Below are 22,444 nucleotides of genomic sequence, written 5' to 3'. Positions count from 1 at the left end.
CACTACTGGCCATTAAAATTACTACACCACGAAAATGACGTGCTGCAGACGCGAAATTTAACCGATAGGAAGAAGATGCTGTGATATGCAAATGATTAGCTTTTCAGAGCATTCACACAAGGTTGGCGCCGGTGGTGACACCTACAACGTGCTGACATGAGGGAAGTTTCCAATCGATTTCTCATACACAAACAGCAGTTGACCGGCGTTGCCTGGTGAAATGTTGTTGTGATGCCTCGTGTAAGGAGGAGAAAATGCGTACCATCACGTTTCCGACTTTGATAAAGGTCGGATTGTAGCCTATCGCGATTGCGGTTTATCGTATCGCGGCACTGCTACTAGCGTTGGCAGAGATCCAATGACTGTTAGCAGAATATGGAATCGGTGGGCTCAGGAAGGTAATACGGAACGCCGCGCTGGATCCCAACGGCCTCGTATCACTAGCAGTCGAGATGACAGGCATCTTATCCGCATGGCTGTAACGGATCGTGCAGCCATGTCTCGATCCCTGAGTCAACAGATGGGGACGTTTGCAAGACAATAACCATCTGCACGAACAGTTCGACGACGTTTGCAGCAGCATGGACTATCAGCTCAGAGACCATGGCTGCGGTTACCCTTGACGCTGCAACACAGACAGGAGCGCCTGCGATGGTGTACTCAACGACGAACCTGGGTGCACGAATGGCAAAAGTCATTTTTTCGGATGAATCCAAGTTCTGTTTACAGCATCATGATGGTCGCATCCGTGTTTGGCGACATCACGGTGAGCGTACATTGGAAGCGTGTATTTGTCATCGCCATGCTGGCGTATCAACCGGCGTGATGGTATGGGGTGCCATTGGTTACACGTCTCGGTCACCTATTGTTCGCACTGACGGCACTTTGAACAGTGGACGTTACATTTCAGATGTGTTACGACCCGTGGCTCTACCCTTCATTCGATCCCTGCGAAACACTACATTTCAGCATGATAATGCACGGCAGCATGTTGCAGGTCCTCTACGGGCCTTTCTGGATACAGAAAATGTTCGACTGTTGCCTTGGCAAGCACATTCTCCAGATCTCTCACCAATTGGAAACGTCTAGTCAATGGTGGCCGAGCAACTGGCTCGTTACAATACGCCAGTCACTACTGTTGATGAACTGTGGTATCGTGTTGAAGCTGCATGGGCAGCTGTACCTGTACACGCCATCCAAGCTCTGTTTGACTCAATGCCCAGGCGTATCAAGGCCGTCATTACGGCTCGAGGTGGTTGTTCTGGGTACTGATTTCTCAGTATCTAAGCACCCAAACTGCGTGAAAATGTAATCACATGTCAGTTCTAGTATAATATATTTGTCCAATGAATACCCGTTTATCATCTGTATTTATTCTTGGTGTAGCAATTTTAATAGCCAGTAGTGTAGTTAATAAATGAATAAGGACTACATTATTTCAATATACACTGGAAGACATTCGTGTACTAAACTTCTACGGTCAGGGGTCGATAAATGAAAAACAGAAAAATAATAATAATCAGGTGAGCCGCGACGCTAGACGCGTGCCACCTCCTTGGTTGAACTGTTTACTAGCTGAAGGGCACATGCAATAAACCTAAAACTGTGATTGTCTTTTCCCCAAAAACGTTCTGAGTCTACGCGTTTATTTGTCCCCTCTTTCAACTGAGCGAAGTTTCTGGGAAATCGCGTTCTGGCACTTGGCGTGTTGCCCTCTTTAGTGCGGCTGCGCTGAAATGCTAATCACGTGCGTATCCAAACGTGCAGACCACTTCTTGTACATTTTACGTTGATTGTTGGACGGTGTTTCACTTTTAATTGCCAGCTGTGTAAATGTCCGTATTGTGAGGAAAGGGCTGAAGTTCGCGTGTGGTCGGCAGCGCCAGTGGTGGCTGCGACGGCGTCGCGGGGCCCGGAGGCGGCGCAGCGAGGCTGGGCTGGGCCGGCCGCTGCTGGCTGAGGCGGCTGCCCGCGATATAAGCGGCCGCCGGGAGAGCCGCCCGCCACAGCCCGCGCGCCATGGAGCCACAGCAGCCGCAGCAGCAGCAGCCGCAGCGAGGCGACTGGGCGTGCGTGCCCGCCTCCTGTGTGGCGCGCAGGACGCACAACCCGCTGCGCACCATCGTCGAGGAGCTGGCCATACAGCCCAACCCCGACAAGCACCTCATCGCGCTCTCCATAGGTGAGTGAGTCCGCCACCTACCACGTTCCGCGTTCTTACAACGTCACAGTGTTGTTCTTCCGAGAAAAGAGTACCAGTTACCAGGCGCCGATCCGAGGTTCGAGTGTCCCTGTCTTCCATCCTCGAAACATAGCTCCCCGCCACCGTCGAGCCTAGGACTGCAACAATAATGACAACAAATTATAAAAAAGTGTAATATGTAAATAATAACTTGTTTATATTAGTGCTTAGCACATCGGTTTGCCGGTCGGAGTGGTCGAGCGGTTCTAGGTGCTACAGTCTGGAACCGCGCGACCGCTACGGTCGCAGTTTCGAATCCTGCCACGGGCATGGATGTGTGTGATGTCCTTAGGTTCGTTAGGTTTAAGTAGTTCTAAGTTCTAAGGGACTGATGACCTCTGAAGTTAAGTCCCATAGTGCTCAGAGCCATTTGAACCATTTGAACCACATCGCTTTAACATAACTTGCAATAAATAACAGTTCAGAAAAAAAAACATATTTATTAAAAGCATTCGTCTGAAAATTTTAGATGTTCATGTGTCATGCACTTAACAACTGTAACAGAACTCTCACAACTTTGATAACGTCATAATTTATGCGACATAAAATCGAAGTGTGCATTCAACATTACGCTGGCCGGTGTCGCCGAGCGGTTCTAGGCGCTTCAGTCTGGACCGCGTGACCGCAACGGGCGCAGGTTCGAATCCTGCTTCGGGCATTGATGTGTGTGATGCCTTTAGGTTAGTTAGGTTTAAGTAGTTCTGAGTTCTAGGGGACTGAGGACCTCAGATGTTAAGTTCCATAGTGCTCAGAGCCATTTGAACCATTTTTTTGAACTCCCACAACTTTGTCAACGTCATAATTTACACGACATAAAATCTATGTGTGCACTCACCTTTATTAGTATTTCGCTTGGCACTAGGATTGTCAACACAGGTCCGGAGGCTAAGGTTGTGCGAGTGTGTAAATTGGAAAAATGCTATCAGTCGTTTCCGCTGCCGTTCTGGAAAGTTAGTCTTTCTGTTATTTTCTTAGTGCAGTATCTTCTTTATTCAATTTTCCGTGGTTGTCAGTTTTACGTGTGCAATCTCGAATGCTGTCGGACTTGTTGCTGGCTGCCAGGTATGGTCAGTCTGCGAATATGCGCCTCTTTGTGGGTGGAATGTTTTCTGCAGGCCACCGGGCAGCCCACAAGCGCATCCATATGGACAAGCCGTCGGGAAAGAATTGAAAATTATTCTTTGCTAATCATATTTTGTAAATTTGTAGAATTCCATGACGCTATCTAGACACTTAGTTTTTATGCAGTTTTATTCTCCGTAAGTTAGCTGAAATATCTGTAAATTGGTATACTTAAAAAATATGCTTTTAGCGAATTGTTCTTTGGCTCCACAACTGCTAGTTGTCCACCAAACGCGCCCCAAAGACATAACGCCACAGTGCCCAGAAAATATCGCCGTCTGTAGTGATCGGTTTGCGGAGTAGCATACACAGATCATTCATGGGCGTGAAGATAAACTAGTTCGTCCGTGCTGGATCTCTGTATACTGCGTGACTTATCCAAGTACACATATGTTAAGAAAAGTCCGCAATCACAGATAAAAGCTTCGAAAACTTTTGATTTTCTTCAATATACCGGTTTTCCTCTTGGACCAATTATCATATGAAAACATTCGGAATTACGTCGCTCTCCCGTGATGCTTTTGATAACTGTCACACTTCTAACACGGCATGAAATGACTTGCCCGTTTATGTTCTGAAGGTAGTGAAGGTCAGGAGGCTTCGATTCTGGACTTCGTGAAATACCGTATTGCTGAATAGTACGCAGCAGGCTTATGAACGTTCGTCTAAGGCAACCAAAAGTACTGGGATTATAATGGTAACTGTGTAGAAAAATTAAAAGTTGTATATCTGGGATTTTCTAACAAATGTTTCGTCTGCATCTTGTGTGATCTTTCCTAACCGAATAGCCGTTATTTTTCAGACACACCTTTAATAGTAGAATACAAAGGAATTGTACGACTACAAGTTGATGTAACACGCCACAGAAACTGCAATATCAAAGCTGACTCATGAATATACGTAGCTTAGACATTTAAGATTCGGATCAAGAGCTGCAATAATCAGCGATTCTGTAGTGAAACGCTTCTACACGCATTAGTGCAATGCACTACTTTTCGGAAAATTGGAAAGTGAAACGTACCACAATTTTCTGGGGTGACAAGGCAAAAGAACAGAACGGGGCCAAGCCTTCCTTTGTCAAGAATTATTTGGGAAATGATAAAGTATTCAGAGTTTCAAACAGATGAATATTCAGTTTAACGGTATGTGGTATCTCCTTCAGCATTATGGAAAGAAACTAAATACTTGCCAATATTCGGCAACTGATGTTTCATGCGCGCCGTTTCGAAAATAATTTATACTCATTCTGCGCTCGAAACTACATTCACAAGATACTGTTTTCTGTTCTCTAGTTAGTCCTTGAGGAACAGAGAGCTTATGACATCTTTGAACACTATATCATGTAAAGACATACGATGCTCCATGTAAAGCATTTTTACAACTTTTAAATCCTTAATTTTTTTGTGTACTATTGACAGTTTATTAATAATCATTTCACATTACAGTGATCCATATTCGTGGAGTACGAACATCTTCCGTGTTTTCTCTTTAATTTACACTGCACTGTATCACTATCATTATTTTAATTGTACAATTATTTTAAGTGTGCAATCGTTATGAGACTTTATCTCCAACATAACGGAGCACATGAAACACTTCCTAGTGTTACGTAAAATTTAAATTTGCCAGTTATTTGTGATCAGTCATTTGTCGTATTTCCTTTACCTTTTTGTAGAGTATAATTCTTGTACTATAGAGGACCTTCGCACTGGGAACAGTGACTCATAAGCGCTGTTACTTCATTATTCCTACAATTATTACTAATTTTAAAATGTATGTAACAAAGTTTATAAATAAATATTGCAATTTCTACAGCGTACAAAAACGCAGGTATTGACTTAGCACGATAATATCAACCAATAAAGCTTGACGAAATAAGCAAATTACGGCTTGAACGATATACTGCGCGAGTCTTCACCTCTCGTTACCTTCGGCACATCGGTTTACAATGCGAGGTCTTCCAGCATCATACAGGATTCACGCAGAAAATAAATGTAAGGTATCTGCTAATCGTTTTTATTACCGTTGTCTCTATTCCATCTCATCTTCTACGTTTCTTGATTGAGCGCTCAGTTTTGTGTATTTTATGAGTAAACATAGGAACAACAAAACGCTTATTTCTTCCTTCATTGGCGATATTTTTCTTCAATCTCGAGTTCTCGTTCGTAAACAAACACGTTTTGGATATACTTCGATACGCAGTCAAAATCTCTTTACGACACTGACGTTTCCTGTGCGCCGTACGCTCGTTTTTCCGTGTTCTACTCCACCGTTTGCAGTTACAAAATTGGTTCGCGGCAATTTTAGGTTATGGGAGTCCTGAGGCATTAAAAATGTATTCCTATTTCTCCGAGTCTTAAAAAGGTGCATCCCATTCTCGTTTAGAATGGATATCGAATGTCTACGACTTGCAAGTAATAAAACCCGAAATATTTCAAGCTTTAACTTCCGTCATTCTCATGTATCTTCATGAAGCTATAGTAGAGCTTCATATTCTGTAACATTACAAGATTATATAAGCTCTATATGACACGTGGTTGTCGAACTGAAAATCCAGAAATTTGACGTTTGGACCACGGATAATCTTACGGTTATTTCTCCATCAGTTAATACGCCTTCCACATATAGCATTTCTTTGTGAATGCGAGGAAAGTGAAATTGAACTGGGGAAAGATTCCACGTTTGCTAGTTGAGACGCTGCAGCTAGTTATGTAACACGGAACTCAGTTCGGAGGGAAGTAAGGGTATACATCTGCAATAGGTCTCTGTTTAAAAAGGCACAATGAAATTTAAACCAATCTCTGGGTAGAAGAAATCCTTATTTTTTAAGACACTTTCAGTTTCGTTACATCTGGGACATATATGAGCTGCATGAATTGGTTGAAATAAACGAAAATACAACGATTGATAATGAGAATATACGCGCATCAGAGAATCAATAAAAGAAGACATAATTTCGTGATTAGAATAATAATAATTTTATTTTACTTTATTTTCTTATCCCAAGAGAGCATCGTAACATTGCCACATTATCTAGTTATTTTCATATGCCATTTATCATGTTCGTTGTATACCGCTGTCATGAGGATTGTGGGAAGTATTTTACAAAAATTATATATTTTTAACGAAAATATGGCTACATGCTGACCATTTACAGGTAAATTATTTTTATATGATGCTTAATGTATTTTAAATTAATTAATTGATAAGTAAACACACACACACATCGATATTATCTTTTTGAAAAAAATGTTTATGTAGCAGGAGTGTTAACATTTCGCTACATTGCAACAATAATTGTTAAATAGATTGAATATTAGTAATAATAATGTGTTATCATGATCGTCATAAGCCACACATATAATATTTTCATTTTTAGTTGCTAATAACAAGGAATGAGGAAGGTGGCATTATGTAACACATCACAAGGTATTACTGCATTTGACGTGGAGTAAAGACACATGAAATTGAATGCCATTGCATTCCCTTCGGGTACAGGCGGTTCTTGAAAACAGTTTTCTGGCAACAATTTTGTGATAAAAGGGTTAAAGTTACAGTTTTCGCCAAGAACACAGACTGCGTCCTCGACGTTCGGCTACGGAGCCACCAAGGACCCAGTCCGAATGGCCTTGACGGACTTGCACCACGCCTGTGGCGACTGGCTCCCAAATTAGACTCATTGGTATTCATGATTTATGACGTAATACTCACTCGAAATTTGATAAAAAAATGAAGATGGAAGTCTCGTAACAAAGACCATTTCTGTCACAGTAGTTGCTTTCCAGACACAATTTCGTTCCATTCGTTGCCGATATTAAGTTACTTTTATGCTAATTTGCTACCGTCTATGGTACGTAACGCTAAATGAAGGAAATGTGTTTAGCATAATGTTTGTATTGTAATCAGTAAGTATGGAAGTGAAAGAAGTGGGATGGCCGTCACAAGTTGCTAGCACGTTGCCTATCATCGATGAAATATTTCTGGGCAGACGCTTAACTAAATTACTCTGTCTTGAGACGTGGATTATCCACTTTCGCAAGGTTTTGGGTTTGATCAAGGACGTCACGCCGCAGTACTACGATTAGGAACTGTTCGCTGTCAAGATTCCTGCTTTGGTATCCAAATACCCACGATGGAATTTGCCGCTCGTCACCGGCATTAGGAACTGGTTATCTCTGATCCAAGAAGCTCTGTTTGGTGGTCCCGACCTAGGATAAGGAATAATTAGTGCACACGGTATAAGCTTTTGGGTAAACAGTAACAAAATCGAAATAAATTCTCACTTTCACCCCCTGCCTTTCTCCATGAGAGGTTGCTGTACAGTATTTGTTGCACACTAGCTGTTCTTTCCATTTCATTTCATACTGCACCCTCTTTTCTGTTGCATATGAAACAACCTAGTTCTGTACTTACGTAGGCATTTGTGCTCAGTTCGTAACTTGTTACCCATCTGATGAATTTCATTTCTAATTATGCTACTTGTCCCTTGTGGTACAGCTCGTTGCCGCACATTTCACATCCAACGATAACAAATGAATATTCTCTCTTTGCTTTTAGCGTACAAGTAATTACATGAGGGCATGCTGAAAATTGTGTCTCCCATTTTTTATGTGAAAACGCTTAAAACTTTTAAATAAAACAAACGTTATTAACATTCTACATCTTTATTCTTCATGTCTGCATACTTATTTCTCAAGACAATCACCCTGCTGACGAATGCATTTCTCCCAACGAGAACCCAGTTTGTTGATACCGTCACTGTAGAAATTTTGACTTTGTTGACGCAGCCATAACCTCACTATCAAAGTGAAGTCGTTGAAGGCTTTCTTAAAGTTTTGAATACATATGAAAATTGGATGGCGCCAAGTCGAGACTGTATGGAAGATGATCGATGACACTGAACCGAAGGCGCCAGATTGTTGCAGGTGTTGCACCGATCGTGTGTGACCTGGTATTGTCATGGTGAAAGAATCGATATTCCATATGTGGACGAAGGCTTGTGCGGCTAGAACCTCAATTACACCACACCGTTTCTCACAGACCGGTATAGTTACGTTACATACCGACATGTTATACGCTACTATTCAGAGCCCTCTAGCGGCAGATTGCTGCAAATATGTAGACATCAAGGATAAAGATGTAGAATGTTAATAACGTGTGTTTTATTTTAAAATCTTTAAGAATTTTCTCATGAAAAATTCGGAGGCAACCTTTTTCAGCACGCTCTCAGATGATACAGCAGAGTAAACTGTTGTGCAGCAGCCTGTGACGTAATTCCCTCGTCCTTTGATCGTGTCTCACAGTCAGCCGTAGTTAGAGAAAGTCATGAGTGAATCGCAGAACGAGTAAACGCAGGTTAATAACAAGTCTCACTGGATGAATTTGGTTCGCATTTCGGGTTTAAGCTTCGTCAGCACTCATTTCTGGAGTGGACTGGTGGTGGGGCGGCCTCAGCGTGAAGCAAAATAAACTGCACCATCTACCACCTGTAGACTAAAGCAATCACAATTCCATTGGTTTTATTTGCTTTTTCCAATTTATTTATTTTTTGCATGGCGTTTTCTTTACATTACTGATTAGACGATTTCTTTGTATGAGACATTAGCTGATCATATTGTAAGACCTATGCATGATCATTGGTTACGACAATCAGACTTCAATCAGTTTATTAGTGACCAAATTGACTGATGAGTTAAAGCAAGATAGATAAGCAAAAGATGATGGCAACTGACGTTATAGTTGTTTACAATTAAAGAAGTTATTGTGAACCGAGGCATGTCCAGACAACACCACGACTAATGGTAGTCAGCCTGTGTATCAGCGTTAACTATCACATGACCGGTTTATCTATTCGCACACCTTGCGGTGATTCGCTCTGTTGAGGTCTGGACTTCACGTATTAAGCTGCCTTCCTAGGATAGCCGAGGATGGTTTAGGAGAATTTTAGTACAAATCCACATGTGGCTCTGCTGATTCAGTTTGCTTCCAAGATTCTAACTCACTTCGGGCGAATTCTGGGATAGTTCCTATACAGATGGAGGTCGTTTAATGACTGTGAAGTTGACGGACATTTAACTTCTTACGTTCTCTCGGAGGCAGGGTCGCCTCATCGCCTTTCCGCATTTTTTGTTCTGGCCTGTACAATTGTCCCCTAACATGTACAACATTCTTACCTCCTTGTCGACATTATTTTGGATGTACCAGTACAGCATCGTACACAGTTCATTTGGGCCCTTTCCTCCGCCACCTTCATTGTAGAGGAAAACAGTCATTTCCCGTGGAGCTAGTTTATGCACACCGAAAACATTCACGGTAAGTTGTCTCAAGTAGTAGGTGTCCTGAAGAGGAATGAAACATAGAGAGATATTGCCCATGAAATCAAAACAGATTCCAATATTTTGTTTAGGCCCCTTCGCACATTTGGCAGTGATTTATTTAAGGGAGCTGTAATACCTTGAGGCTCTAAACTTATACACCAGAAGTCCGGTGATGGCCATTCTCTCCGTTTGCTGCAGAAAGGCAACATGTCCTAGACTAGTTCCTTATCTGCAGTAAATTAAAGGGCTTGTCAGATCCGCGTTATTGTGCAAATATGTTCCTTTTCTGCGGTAAACAATTTAATGATTTAGAATCATAAGCGTCAAAAAAAAAATTAAACTTATAAATTTCGGACTGTTTTCCTGTCTGCAATAAGCGGTTTATTTGTAGGCCAGTGTTGTGGTGCCTAGTCTCGTACGTAAATTAAATTCTGCTGCTCCTCTATTGGCGTAACTTGTGGCGTTAACAGATGTTCCCATTTCTTCTTGTTGTGGTTTTCAATTCTATGACAGCTTTGTTGCAGCTCTATTACCAAAGTGACAGGACGTGTCCTGCCAACCGATCCCTTATTTTATTAAAGCTACCATTTTTTTCCTCCGTTCGATTCAGTACCTCCTCAGTAATTACTGATCTACTCACCTAATATTCAGCATTTTTGTGTACAGACAGATTCCAAAAACTTCTGTTCTCTTTTCGTCCATACCGTTTACCGTCCACGTTTCACTTCCGTGTGAGGCTATATTCCAGACAACTAGCTTCAAAAAAGATTTCCTAACTTTTAAATTTATATTACGTGTTAGCAAACGCCACTTTTTCACAAACGCTTTTCTAGATATTTCCATCCTACATTTTATATACCTCTCTCCTTCCGCAAGCATCACCCATTTTGCTGCTCAAATAGCAAAATATATCTATTACTTGTAGGGGCTCACTTTCTAATCTAATTTACTCAGCTTCATCTGATTTAATTTGCCTACATTCCATTGCCCTTGTCTTACTTTTGTTGATGTTCGTCTTGCAACTTCTTTTCAAGACCCCACTCTGCCAGAATTACAATGTCATCGACAAACCTGAAAGTTTTTATTCTTCTCCCTGAAACCTTTTCAAATTTCTTGCTGGTTTCCTTTCCTGCTTGTTCGATATACAGATCGAATAACATCTGGCATAGACTACAGACCTGTGTCATTTCCTTCTCAAACTCTACTTTCACTTTATGTTCATCGACTCTTGTAAATGCAATTTGGTTTCTGTACGAGTTGTGAATAAACCTTTGTTCCCTGTACTTGACCCCTGCTACCTTTCTGGGTAGATGTATGTTGTGATCTCTTGGCGATGGAAATTGGGGGTTCGTACGTCGTTTTAAAATGTCAAAAAATTCTTTTATGTTGTTGTTACGATATTCGACCTCAGTGGAAGAGCACAGTTTGTCTGATCCTCGTATCCGAACACCTTGCCTTCATCTGGCCAAATGGGACCCGCTCTCTCTATCGGTCTGCCTGACACAGGCCGCGCCAAACGCTTCTTGTTGAACTCACTGTGAGGGCACTGCGGATGTCTTATTTAAATTTGGTGACTGCAGGACGGCACAGTATCGTCGTAGTTTCCTGCGGACCCTGGTCGGAGGAATGCAGAAACCTGCTGTACGGTAGCTGAAAGTGCTCTACACGGAGAGTCCGACCCTTTTTAAAAGCAGGGCGCTGTGTGAAACGGCGTAATGGAACAGCCAGTTGAAATTACTTGAGAATGCTCTGAATGCAAGCGTAAATCTAGTACAGCTGGTGATCAGTCGCATGTCGTCGATTCTCAAATCCCCAGATCAGGAGACTTTGCGCATTCAATTTTCCATATAAATCAAATGTAGATATGAGTCACACCGATTCGTTCCGATAAAACTTCATGTTATTCTGTAATGGCTATAAAATCCTCACAGAACCCCGTGCCCGTTACCGTAGCGCTAGTCTGAATTTTTTTTATATCTGGATGCAGTTTATTCAGTACCCCCTACAGTCGAAAACGAGTTGTGGAACACGAACTGCAACTTTGCAAGAGCTGTTACAGCATTCGCCTGACGTGAATTAAATCTGACAGAAAACTAAATCGAGCAACACATGGATTTGGGCTAACAACAGACGTCAACAGAACGAGTCGCCGCGCAAGATGTGCGAATATGTAGAGTGATCATATGATTGCTTATACCCATGGACGTGGCTGGCTTACAACGTGTCGTGATGTCTTATGCACAGTTACGTGCCTCGCTTCACCTTGACTTCTTTAGCTGTAAACAACTAGAAAGTCAGCGCCGTCACCTTTTGCCTATCTATCTTGCTTTTAATCTTCAGTAAATTTCGTTGCTAATAAAGTGATTTAAATGTGACTGTAATAATATAGGTCTTACAATATGATCAAATAATGTCTTGTACAAAGAAGCCTGCTGATCAGAGATGCAAAATAAAATATATTTATATCTACGTCTACGTGACTACTCTGCTATTCACAATAAAGTGCCTGGCAGAGGGTTCAATGAACCACCTTCTTGCTGTCTCTCGAACGGCACGTGGGAAAAAAGAATACTTAATTTTTTCTCCTCTAGTCCTGATTTCTCTTATTTTGTTTTGATGATCATTTCTCCCTATGTAGGTGGGTGTCAACAGAATGTTTTCGCAATCGAGGGGGAAACTGGTGATTGAAATTTCATGAGAAGATCCCGTCGCAACGAAAATCGCCTTTGTTTTAATGATTGCCACTCCAGTTCACGTATCATGTCTATGATACTATATCCCCTCTTTCGCGATAATACAAAACGAGCTGCCCTTCTTTGTACTTTTTAGATGTCATCCGTCAGTCCCACCTGATGCGGATCCCACACCGCACAGCAATACTCCAGAATAGGGCGGATAAGCATAGTGTAAGCAGTCTCTTTGGTAGACCTGTTGCATCTTATAAGTGTTCTGCCAATGAATCGCAGGCTTTAGTTTGTACTACCCACAACATTATCTATGTGATCGTTCCAGTTTAGGTTATTTGTAATTGTAATCCCTAAGTATTTAGTTGAATTTAAAGCCCTCAGATTTGTGTGACTTATCGCGTAATCAAAATTTAGCTGATTCCTTTTAGTACTCATGTGAATAACTTCACACTTTTCTTTATTCAGGGTCAATTGCCACTTTTCGCACCATACAGATATCTTATCTAAATCATTTTTCAAGTCGTTTTGATCATCTGATGACTTTACAAGACGGTAAATGACAGCATCAGCTGCAAACAATCTAAGATGGCTAATCAGATTGTCTCCTATGTCGTTAATATAGATCAGAAACAATAGTGAGCCTATAACACTTCCTTGGGGAACGCCGGAATATGCTATACAAAAAATAAAGAAATTGGAGAAAGCAGATGAAACAACCGGATTAATGACTGGTTTATTCTGCATTGATAAATGGTCCACATATTTTGCTTCGAATTCAGGCCGCCCCGCCATCAGGCCACTCTATAGAGATCAGTGCTGACGAACCTTAGAACCGAAATACGATCCAAACTTATGCAATCAAACTTGTTGTTCACTTCGACCACTCATTCTGCGGTTCACTTACGACTTTCTTTAACAACGATTAAGGCGCAATCGGAGGACAATGAAAGTGCATCACTGAATGTTGTGCAACACTTTGCTTCTCTGATTCTTTTACAGTTCTCAACTATAATGATCTCTACGCTATTTTTTTCCCTGGCTGGCTCTCCACACAGATTTCTACGGTTTCCGTAAGGATATTACTCGTACCTGGAGTACTTTATCTTTAACTACAGTTTTTCTCTCTGGTCAATCATTCCCTCAATGACATATGTCCCCTCTGTTGAGTAATTCTGCAATGACGTCACGTAAGTCGATCGATCATCGAATTCCCGCATAGAAGCGTCTCGATTCTCAAAAAGCAGACGAGCTCCGCTATTTCGGGGTTACGTCGATGTTTCGTGAAGAAAAGGACCCAGACCAGACTGGTGATGCGTTTGTTAAATGCCGTTACTGCGTGTGGCCTTGCAAAAGGAAAGGCATTGAAACAATCAAGACTAATGTGTGAAGCTGCAAGAAAAAGACGACTGAAAATTCCGGGAAACGGATAAGCCGACTGCTTGTTCACGTGACAATTTTTACTAAAAAATAAACTTCAAATTTGTTTCTCTACTGGGGTATTCAACTGCACACCAGCCACGCTGCCGGATGATGATATGCACATTCTACGTTTACACAAATTGAAACAAGTGTTCGCATTAATAAAGAACTCAACTACACTAGTGTGTAAGCTTAGGGACTGATGACCTTAGCAGTTAAGTCCCATAAAATTTCACACATATTTTCAATGCTGCAGTCATGTGACCCTCGACCGTTGACACACGTCATGACAGTGAAGAGTTGAGTAGGTGCCAGTCGGTTGTATGGAATCAGCGCGCTAAGACAGGTCGACTTGAAGACGTGATGGAACGGCAGAAAGGACGTGCCCATGACCATACCTAGAATGAAGTTGCCCAGTTTGTAGGTGTATCAGTGAGGACTGTCCAGTGTGTCTGCAAGGAATGGTGTACCACTCGCTGCCATGTAACGCAGTGTAATATACGTGGCCGTAAAACGTTCCCTACGTGACTCAGTGCCAACCGCTCTTGCTAGAGGACAACGGGTCGAATCCTGTGCACAGGAATTGCATGTCTCGATCAGTTCGGAGAGAATATTTAAACGATAATGGACGTGCGGAATAAGGTACCTCACAAAAAGACCACTGCTCACAGCGGCACATAATGTTGCTTGTTTTCAATTAGTCAAAAAACGAAAATGTAAAGTCGTATGGGATTAATGGCTGGGGCCCACTAATTCAAGTTTCCGTGGACGTGAAACACGGCCTAATTGGAAAGATTTTCTGTATCCTTGGCTCTCGCAGGTACGTTTCCTTCGCGAAGTGTATCTGTTAAGTGTAGACGACTGTAATGGGTGTTTGTAGTATAGAGTCATTTTCGAGTTGGAGATGATAAGAGAAGAGGAGGGTGAAATCCGGCGCCGGCACATAGCCTGATCCTTTCGAAGAGCACGAAGCGGGCCGCTGAGCTTAACGTCTGCATCTGACATACAGATCACTACGAACAGCGTCACATGGCCTCGCTTCAAGAGACACTGCGGAGAGATTTGGGACTGAATCCGGAACGTTGGAGCAAAGACTGGTGACCAAAAATTTTACGCCACCACCTCTCCTACCATCACCGGCCAAACACTGGCAGTGAAAATTTCATCTACCACCAGGATTCGGGCCGAGCGGTTCTAGGCGCTTCAGTCTGGAACCGCGCGACCGCTACGGTCGCAGGTTCGAATCCTACCTCGGGCATGGATGTGTGTGACGTCCATAGGTTGGTTAGGTTTAAGTAGTTCTAAGTTCTAGGGGACTGATGACCTCAGACGTTAAGTCCCATAGTGCTCAGAACCATTTGAACCAGGATTCGAACTCGCTTACCTCCGGATCGAGCGCCACCGCATAGGCGTGCGTTAGTGACCTCCACCACGGAGGCGGGTAGTCAGACGACACAAAAACTGCATGGTAGCTGGTTGTAGGTGTGTAGTTTTGTCCAAAGAGGCACGATTTTGTACCTTTTCAAATAACGCGAGGCGCCAAGTGGAGTGATGGTCCAACTAGACGTTTGAACAGCACTGTGTGGAGGGTGTGGTTCAGGCCGGAGGAAGTTCTGTGATGTCATGGGAGTGTTTTTTTGTACCATGTACTGATTCAAGTTTCCGTGGACCTGAATCAGAGCATTTATTTCGATATTCTCGGTGGAAAGATGTTGCATGTCTCCTACATCTTCATGATGTGTATGCCATGGACTCTTCCCTCCTCTAACACGACGTAATTATTTATGAATGCATTGTTTCGCGGCGATATGGATTAATAAAATAATAGACCACCTACGCTTTATGGACTACCAAAAATCCACAAACCGGATTCTCCTCTTCGTCCCATGTGAACAACATAGGATCACGGCCAGCCTCCTTGCACCGCTTGTGGGTCGTTGTGTGCATCACATCAAGAACACCGACGACTTTATCAACAGAATTAAACGCCGGCCGGAGTGGCCGAGCGGTTCTAGGCGCTTCAGTCTGGAACCATGCGACCACTACGGTCGCAGGTTCGAATCCTACCTCGGGCATGGATGTGTGTGACGTCCATAGGTTGGTTAGGTTTAAGTAGTTCTAAGTTCTAGGGGACTGATGACCTCAGACGTTAAGTCCCATAGTGCTCAGAACCATTTGAACCAGGATTCGAACTCGCTTACCTCCGGATCGAGCGCCACCGCATAGGCGTGCGTTAGTGACCTCCACCACGGAGGCGGGTAGTCAGACGACACAAAAACTGCATGGTAGCTGGTTGTAGGTGTGTAGTTTTGTCCAAAGAGGCACGATTTTGTACCTTTTCAAATAACGCGAGGCGCCAAGTGGAGTGATGGTCCAACTAGACGTTTGAACAGCACTGTGTGGAGGGTGTGGTTCAGGCCGGAGGAAGTTCTGTGATGTCATGGGAGTGTTTTTTTGTACCATGTACTGATTCAAGTTTCCGTGGACCTGAATCAGAGCATTTATTTCGATATTCTCGGTGGAAAGATGTTGCATGTCTCCTACATCTTCATGATGTGTATGCCATGGACTCTTCCCTCCTCTAACACGACGTAATTATTTATGAATGCATTGTTTCGCGGCGATATGGATTAATAAAATAATAGACCACCTACGCTTTATGGACTACCAAAAATCCACAAACCGGATTCTCCTCTTCGTCCCATGTGAACAACATAGGATCACGGCCAGCCTCCTTGCACCGCTTGTGGGTCGTTGTGTGCATCACATCAAGAACACCGACGACTTTATCAACAGAATTAAACGCCGGCCGGAGTGGCCGAGCGGTTCTAGGCGCTTCAGTCTGGAACCATGCGACCACTACGGTCGCAGGTTCGAATCCTGCCTCGGGCGTGGATGTGTGTGATGTCCTTAGGTTAATTAGGTTTAAGTAGTTCTAAGTTCTAGGGGACTGATGACCTCAGCTGTTAAGTCCCATAGTGCTCAGAGCCATTGGAACAGAATTAAACAACTGCGTCTTAGTCAAGGAGATATATGGTTAGTTTTAATGTCCGGTCAAAGACTGTATAGATCTCCTCTCCCAGTTATTTGATAGCACAGTTGTGGGAGTGTTTAAGCACACGTTGACATCGTCGTACTTCCTATGTGGCGGCCAGTATTTCGAACAGTTGGACGGCGTGGCTATGGGAAGCCCATTAGCCCATTAGCCCATAGCCAACCTTTTTATGGAAAAACCTGAAGACATCGCCTTGGAAACGGCTCCAGCTAAGCCAAGTTGCTTTTATCGTAAAGTCGATGACACTTTTCACGGCCACATCAAGTTTACGATGGAAATCGAGACAGTGGTGCATTGCCTTTCCTTGACGTCCTCGTTCGACGGAAAACCAACGGGCACCTCAGCCACACTGTCCACAGGAAACCGACACACACAGATCTGTATCTGCACGCTCTCAGCCACCACCATCAGGCACAAAAACGTGGCGTTCTGAATACCCTCGTCCATCGTGCTAAAGTCGTCTGAGACGCTGAAAGTCTGCCACTAGAACTGAGCCACCTCCGAAAAGTCTTCCGGGAAAACGGGTACAGCCACGGACAGGTGTCACAGGCTATATCTGGTGCGACAGGCAAGAAACACACCAACAGAGAAGAGAACACCACCGAAGAAGAAAGCAAGAAACTTGTGTTTTTGCCTTTCTGTGGTATAGCGTCTGAAAGATTAGCCGGCTCCTGAAGAAATCTAACTTTCATCGGTGTTCAGGCCCCCAGGAAAAATTCGTCAGCTCATGAGGCCTGTGAAGGACGATCTAGGGCTCAGAACGCCTGGAGAGTACAACATACTATGTCAGTGTTGCTGTTACTACGCCGACCAAACAGTACCAACTGTGGAGCAACGCCGGACAGAACACGAGAGGTGCTTACGCCTACGCTATCCCGAAAAATCAGCCGTGGCAGAAGACACCTTAGAAAATGGACACCGAATTCTATTCGACGAAACATCTGTCGTTATGAAGACGAAGGGATTTTGGGAGAGCGTCATAAAAGAAGCTATTGAAATATTGAAATACCAGATGTACCGGTAGGAAATGAGCGTTTTTTTGTGAAAATGAAACACTAATTTTGGATTGAAAAGTAAAAACATTTTATTCAAAGTACTGACCATTACTTTCTATACATTTTGACCACCTTTCTGGCAATTTGTGGACACCACACCAATAGAAATGTTCGTCTTTTGAAGCAAACCAACCAGACACCCAATTTTCGACTTCTTCGTAGGAATCGAAGCGTTCCTCAGCCAATGCCTGTCCCATTGACGAAAACAAATGGTAGTCGGAAGGGGCCAAGCCTGGTGAATACGGCGGGTGGGGTAGCAGCTCCCAGCCAAGTGTTTTGATTGTATCCTGAACCAGTTTTGCTTTGTGTGCAGATGCATTGTCGTGTAAAAAAATTACTTTGTCATGTCTTCTGGCCTATTCTCGTCTTTTTTAGATCAATGCATAGTTCAAATTGATCATTTGTTGTCTGTAGCGATTAGTATTCACAGTTTCACCGGGTTTTAGAAGCTCATGATACACCACACCTTTCTGATCCCACCAAACACAGAGCATTGCCTTCTTGCCGAATCGATCTGGCTTTTCAGTCGATGTTGATGGTTTTCCCGGATTAACCCATGATTTTTCCTGCTTAGGATTCTTATAATAAATCCATTTTTCATCGCCAGTAACAATTCGATGCAAAACTGATTTTCTTTCATATCTTCGAAGGAAAATTTGACAAATGGTTTTTCGGTTTTCCATCTGTCTTTCATTCAGTTCATGTGGCACCCATTTTCCACACTTTTGGATCTTTCCCATAGCTTTCAAACGGTGAGAAATTGTTTGTTGTGCAACATTTTGCATTCCTGCCATTTGCTTCTGACTCAAAGCATCATCTTCATCCAATATTCCTTGCAATTCGGCGTCTTCGAACTTTTTTGGTGGTCTTCCACGTTCTTCATTTCTTACATCAAAATCATTATTTCTGAACCGTTGAAACCATCTTTTGCATGTTGCTTCTGATAGAGTATGATGACCATATGCCTCGCAAACATTCGATGCGACTCTGCAGCACTTTTTTTCAAATGAAAACAAAAAATTAATGCTTTCCGCAAATCATCACTTTCTGGTACAAAATTCGACATTGTCAACAGGATGAAAACATATGATGTTGTTCGTTCCATGACTTGATGTATACTAAATATCTTTCACAGATGTCATACCAACCAAACAAAACAAAAATTAAGGCTCGTTCACAACAAATGTTACCCATCTACACATTTGTATCTTAACTCTCATTTCATACCGGTAAGCCTGGTAAAAACTTCTGAAAACACCATCAACAAGGACGACGGATTGCAGCTCAGCACAGCCTGGGATACGGCTATCGCGCTGTTAAAACCGGCGCGACGGACGCGACATGAAAACATTACCGTATATGGCGAGGAAGAGAGCACCAGTGACGTCACAGCCAGCAGTGCGGCTATATAACGACGCGGCCACGGCGACACAGCAGTCAGTCTTACCACTTGACAATGACCGGGGAGAGCTCGGTCGAAAGCTCGTGGGATTTTAACCACCTGACGCGGCTGGAAGCCCGAGAAAATTTTATTAATACGACGTAATTATGTTTATAGGGCTGCACGAATACGTTACATGGCGTAAAGAACACTCGGGCACCGTTGTTGTTGTTGTTGTGGTCTTCAGTCCTGAGACTGGTTTGATGCAGCTCTCCATGCTACTCTATCCTGTGCAAGCTTCTTCATCTCCCAGTACCTACTGCAGCCTACATCCTTCTGAATCTGCTTAGTGTATTCATCTCTTGGTCTCCCTCTACGATTTTTACCCTCCACGGTGCCCTCCAGTGCTAAATTTGTGATCCCTTGATGCCTCAAAACATGTCCTACCAACCGATCCCTTCTTCTAGTCAAGTTGTGACACAAACTCCTCTTCTCTCCAATTCTATTCAATACCTCCTCACTAGTTACGTGATCCACCCATCTAATCTTCAGCATTCTTCTGTAGCACCACATTTCGAAAGCTTCTATTCTCTTCTTGTCTAAACTATTTATCGTCCACGTTTCACTTCCATACATGGCTACACTCCATACAAATACTTTCAGAAACGACTTCCTGACATTTAAATCAATACTCGATGTTAACAAATTTCTCTTCTTCAGAAACGCTTTGCTTGCCATTGCCAGTCTACATTTTATATCCTCTCTACTTCGACCATCATCAGTTATTTTGTTTCCCAAATAGCAAAACTCCTTTACTACTTTAAGTGTCACATTTCCTAATCTAATTCCCTCAGCATCACCCGACTTAATTCGACTACATTCCATTATCCTCGTTTTGCTTTTGTTGATGTTCACCTTATACCTTCCTTTCAAGACACTGTCCATTCCGTTCAACTGCTCCTCCAAGTCCTTTGCTGTCTCTGACAGAATTACAATGTCATCGGCGAACGTCAAAGTTTTTATTTCTTCTCCATGGATTTTAATACCTACTCCGAACTTTTCTTTTGTTTCCTTTACTGCTTGTTCAATATACAGATTGAATAGCATCGGGGAGAGGCTACAACCCTGTCTCACTCCCTTCCCAACCACTGCTTCCCTTTCATGTCCCTCGACTCTTATAACTGCCATCTGCTTTCTGTACAAATTGTAAATAGCCTTTCGCTCCCTGTCTTTTACCCCTGCCACCTTTAGAATTTGAAAGAGAGTATTCCAGTCAACATTGTCAAAAGCTTTCTCTAAGTCTACAAATGCTAGAAACGTAGGTTTGCCTTTCCTTAATCTTTCTTCTAAGGTAAGTCGTAAGGTCAGTATTACCTCACGTGTTCCAACATTTCTGTGGAATCCAAACTGATCTTCGCCGAGTTCGGCTTCTACCAGTTTTTCCATTCGTCTGTAAGTAATTCGCGTTAGTATTTTGCAGCTGTGGCTTATTAAACTGATAGTTCGGTAATTTTCACATCTGTCAACACCTGCTTTCTTTGGGATTGGAATTATTATATTCTTCTTGAAGTCTGAGGGAATTTCGCCTGTCTCGTACATCTTGCTCACCAGATGGTAGAGTTTTGCCAGGACTGGCTCTCCCAAGGCTGTCAGTAGTTCTAATGGAATGTTGTCTACTCCTGGGACCTTGTTTCGACATAGGTTGGGCACCATAACGCGCCTTAAATGACGCACTACATCACTAGACCTTAACCGTTTAAAGTCGGGTGCTATTTGGAAGTGCAGGTGAAATGTAGCAATTAGTGTCTCGGCTGTCTGGTAGCTCTACAGGATCTTATGATCAATGATCGGTTTCAGGTGGACATAGCATATCTAAAGAAACTTGTGGACTCCCGTCTTCATCGATCTGAGACCACTGTCAAAGCTGGAGACGGTCTCGCACTGTATTGGCCTTACGTCTCTTGGGTTGCGTAGACTCTGACGTGAATGATAAAAGTGGGGTGATCCAGCCGGCCTACATGTGCTAACAGCTGATGTAAGAGGAATGCACGAACACGTTGGGATGCAAGCGACAAGTCGTCCCACGTTAGTCCACGGCGCGAGGCGGCCTGTTTCGGAGGCAGATGGCGGCGTGGCGGGCAGGGCCCGTCCCGTTACCTTGCGGCAGGCGTCCAGCCAGTGCTGTGGCCGTGGTTCGTGACGCAGCGAGCGAGCCCCCGGCGAGCCCCCAACTCCCAGTCGCCGCTCACGCTCGACACGCTACGCGTCACCTGCTCCTCGCACGTAACATTCTGACCTACTCTGGTCACGGACGCACTGGCACTCAAACAAGTACGAGGCGTACCCCGAAACTAAGGTCCGTTTGATCATAAAAAATAAATTTATGAGAAAAGCTTTTTTATTTACAGCAATATTTATAACATGTCTACTTTATTTTTCCACATAATCGCCGCTCTCATCTACAGGGTGGTCCATTGATCGAGACCGGGCCAAATATCTCACAAAATAAGCTCAAACGAAAAAACTACAAAGAACGAAACTTATCTAGCTTGAAGAGGGAAACCAGATGGCGCTATCGTTGGCCCGCTAGATGGCACTGCCATAGGTCAAACGGTTATGAACTGCGTTTCTTTAAATAGGAACCCCCATTTTTACTACTTATTCGTGTAGTACGTACAGAAATATGAATGTTTTAGTTGGGCCACTTTTTTCGCTTTGTGATAGATGGCGCTGTAATAGTCACAAACATATAGCTCACTATTTTAGACGAACAGTTGCTAACAGTTAGGTTTTTTAAATTAAAATACAGCACGTAGGTACGTTTGAACATTTTATTTCGGTTGTTCCAATGTGATGTACCTTTGTGAACTTATCATTTTTGAGAACGCATGCTGTTACAGCGTGATTACCTGTAAATACCACATTAATACAATAAATCCTCAAAATGATGCCCGTCAACCTTAATGCATTTGGCAATACGTGTAACGAAATTCCTCTCAACAGCGAGTAGTTCGCCTTCCGTAATGTTCGCACATGCATTGACAATGCGCTAACGCATGTTGTCTAGAGTTGTCGGTGGATCACGACAGCAAATATCCTTCAACTTTCCCCATAGAAAGAAATCCGGGGTCGTCAGATCCAGTGATGGTATGGTGCTTCGACGACC

General features: G+C 43.2%; 2 protein-coding genes across 7 annotated transcripts in view; one reads left to right on the top strand and one right to left on the bottom strand.

Moving 5' to 3' along the window:
* Positions 1-2,005: 2,005 nt before the first annotated feature.
* The window catches only part of LOC124777404, a 68,831-nt gene continuing 48,392 nt past the window's right edge, over positions 2,006-22,444 (bottom strand). For 3 of the 6 annotated variants that reach the window (XR_007015722.1, XR_007015724.1, XR_007015723.1), the window contains one exon: positions 6,350-7,572. Coding sequence is in view for 1 of the 6 variants with exons in the window: in XM_047252800.1 (XP_047108756.1) it covers positions 2,226-2,340 (115 nt within the window). In the remaining 5 variants the exon portion in view is untranslated. Of the gene's footprint in view, positions 2,341-6,349; positions 7,573-22,444 lie in introns of those variants that run through there. The other 3 variants (XM_047252800.1, XR_007015721.1, XR_007015725.1) reach the window with 3 other exon arrangements.
* Positions 2,020-22,444, top strand: part of LOC124775514 (tyrosine aminotransferase) — a 195,081-nt gene continuing 174,656 nt past the window's right edge. Inside the window, exon 1 of the mRNA XM_047250347.1 lies at positions 2,020-2,182. Within this exon, the coding sequence (XP_047106303.1) occupies positions 2,020-2,182 (163 nt within the window). The remainder of the gene's footprint in view (positions 2,183-22,444) is intronic.

This window comes from Schistocerca piceifrons, chromosome 2 (genome assembly GCF_021461385.2).
Source record: "Schistocerca piceifrons isolate TAMUIC-IGC-003096 chromosome 2, iqSchPice1.1, whole genome shotgun sequence".
Classification (NCBI taxonomy): Eukaryota; Metazoa; Arthropoda; class Insecta; order Orthoptera; family Acrididae; genus Schistocerca; species Schistocerca piceifrons.
The sequence above is the reverse complement of the archived record's forward strand: the minus strand, read 5'-3'. Positions and strand labels throughout refer to the sequence as shown.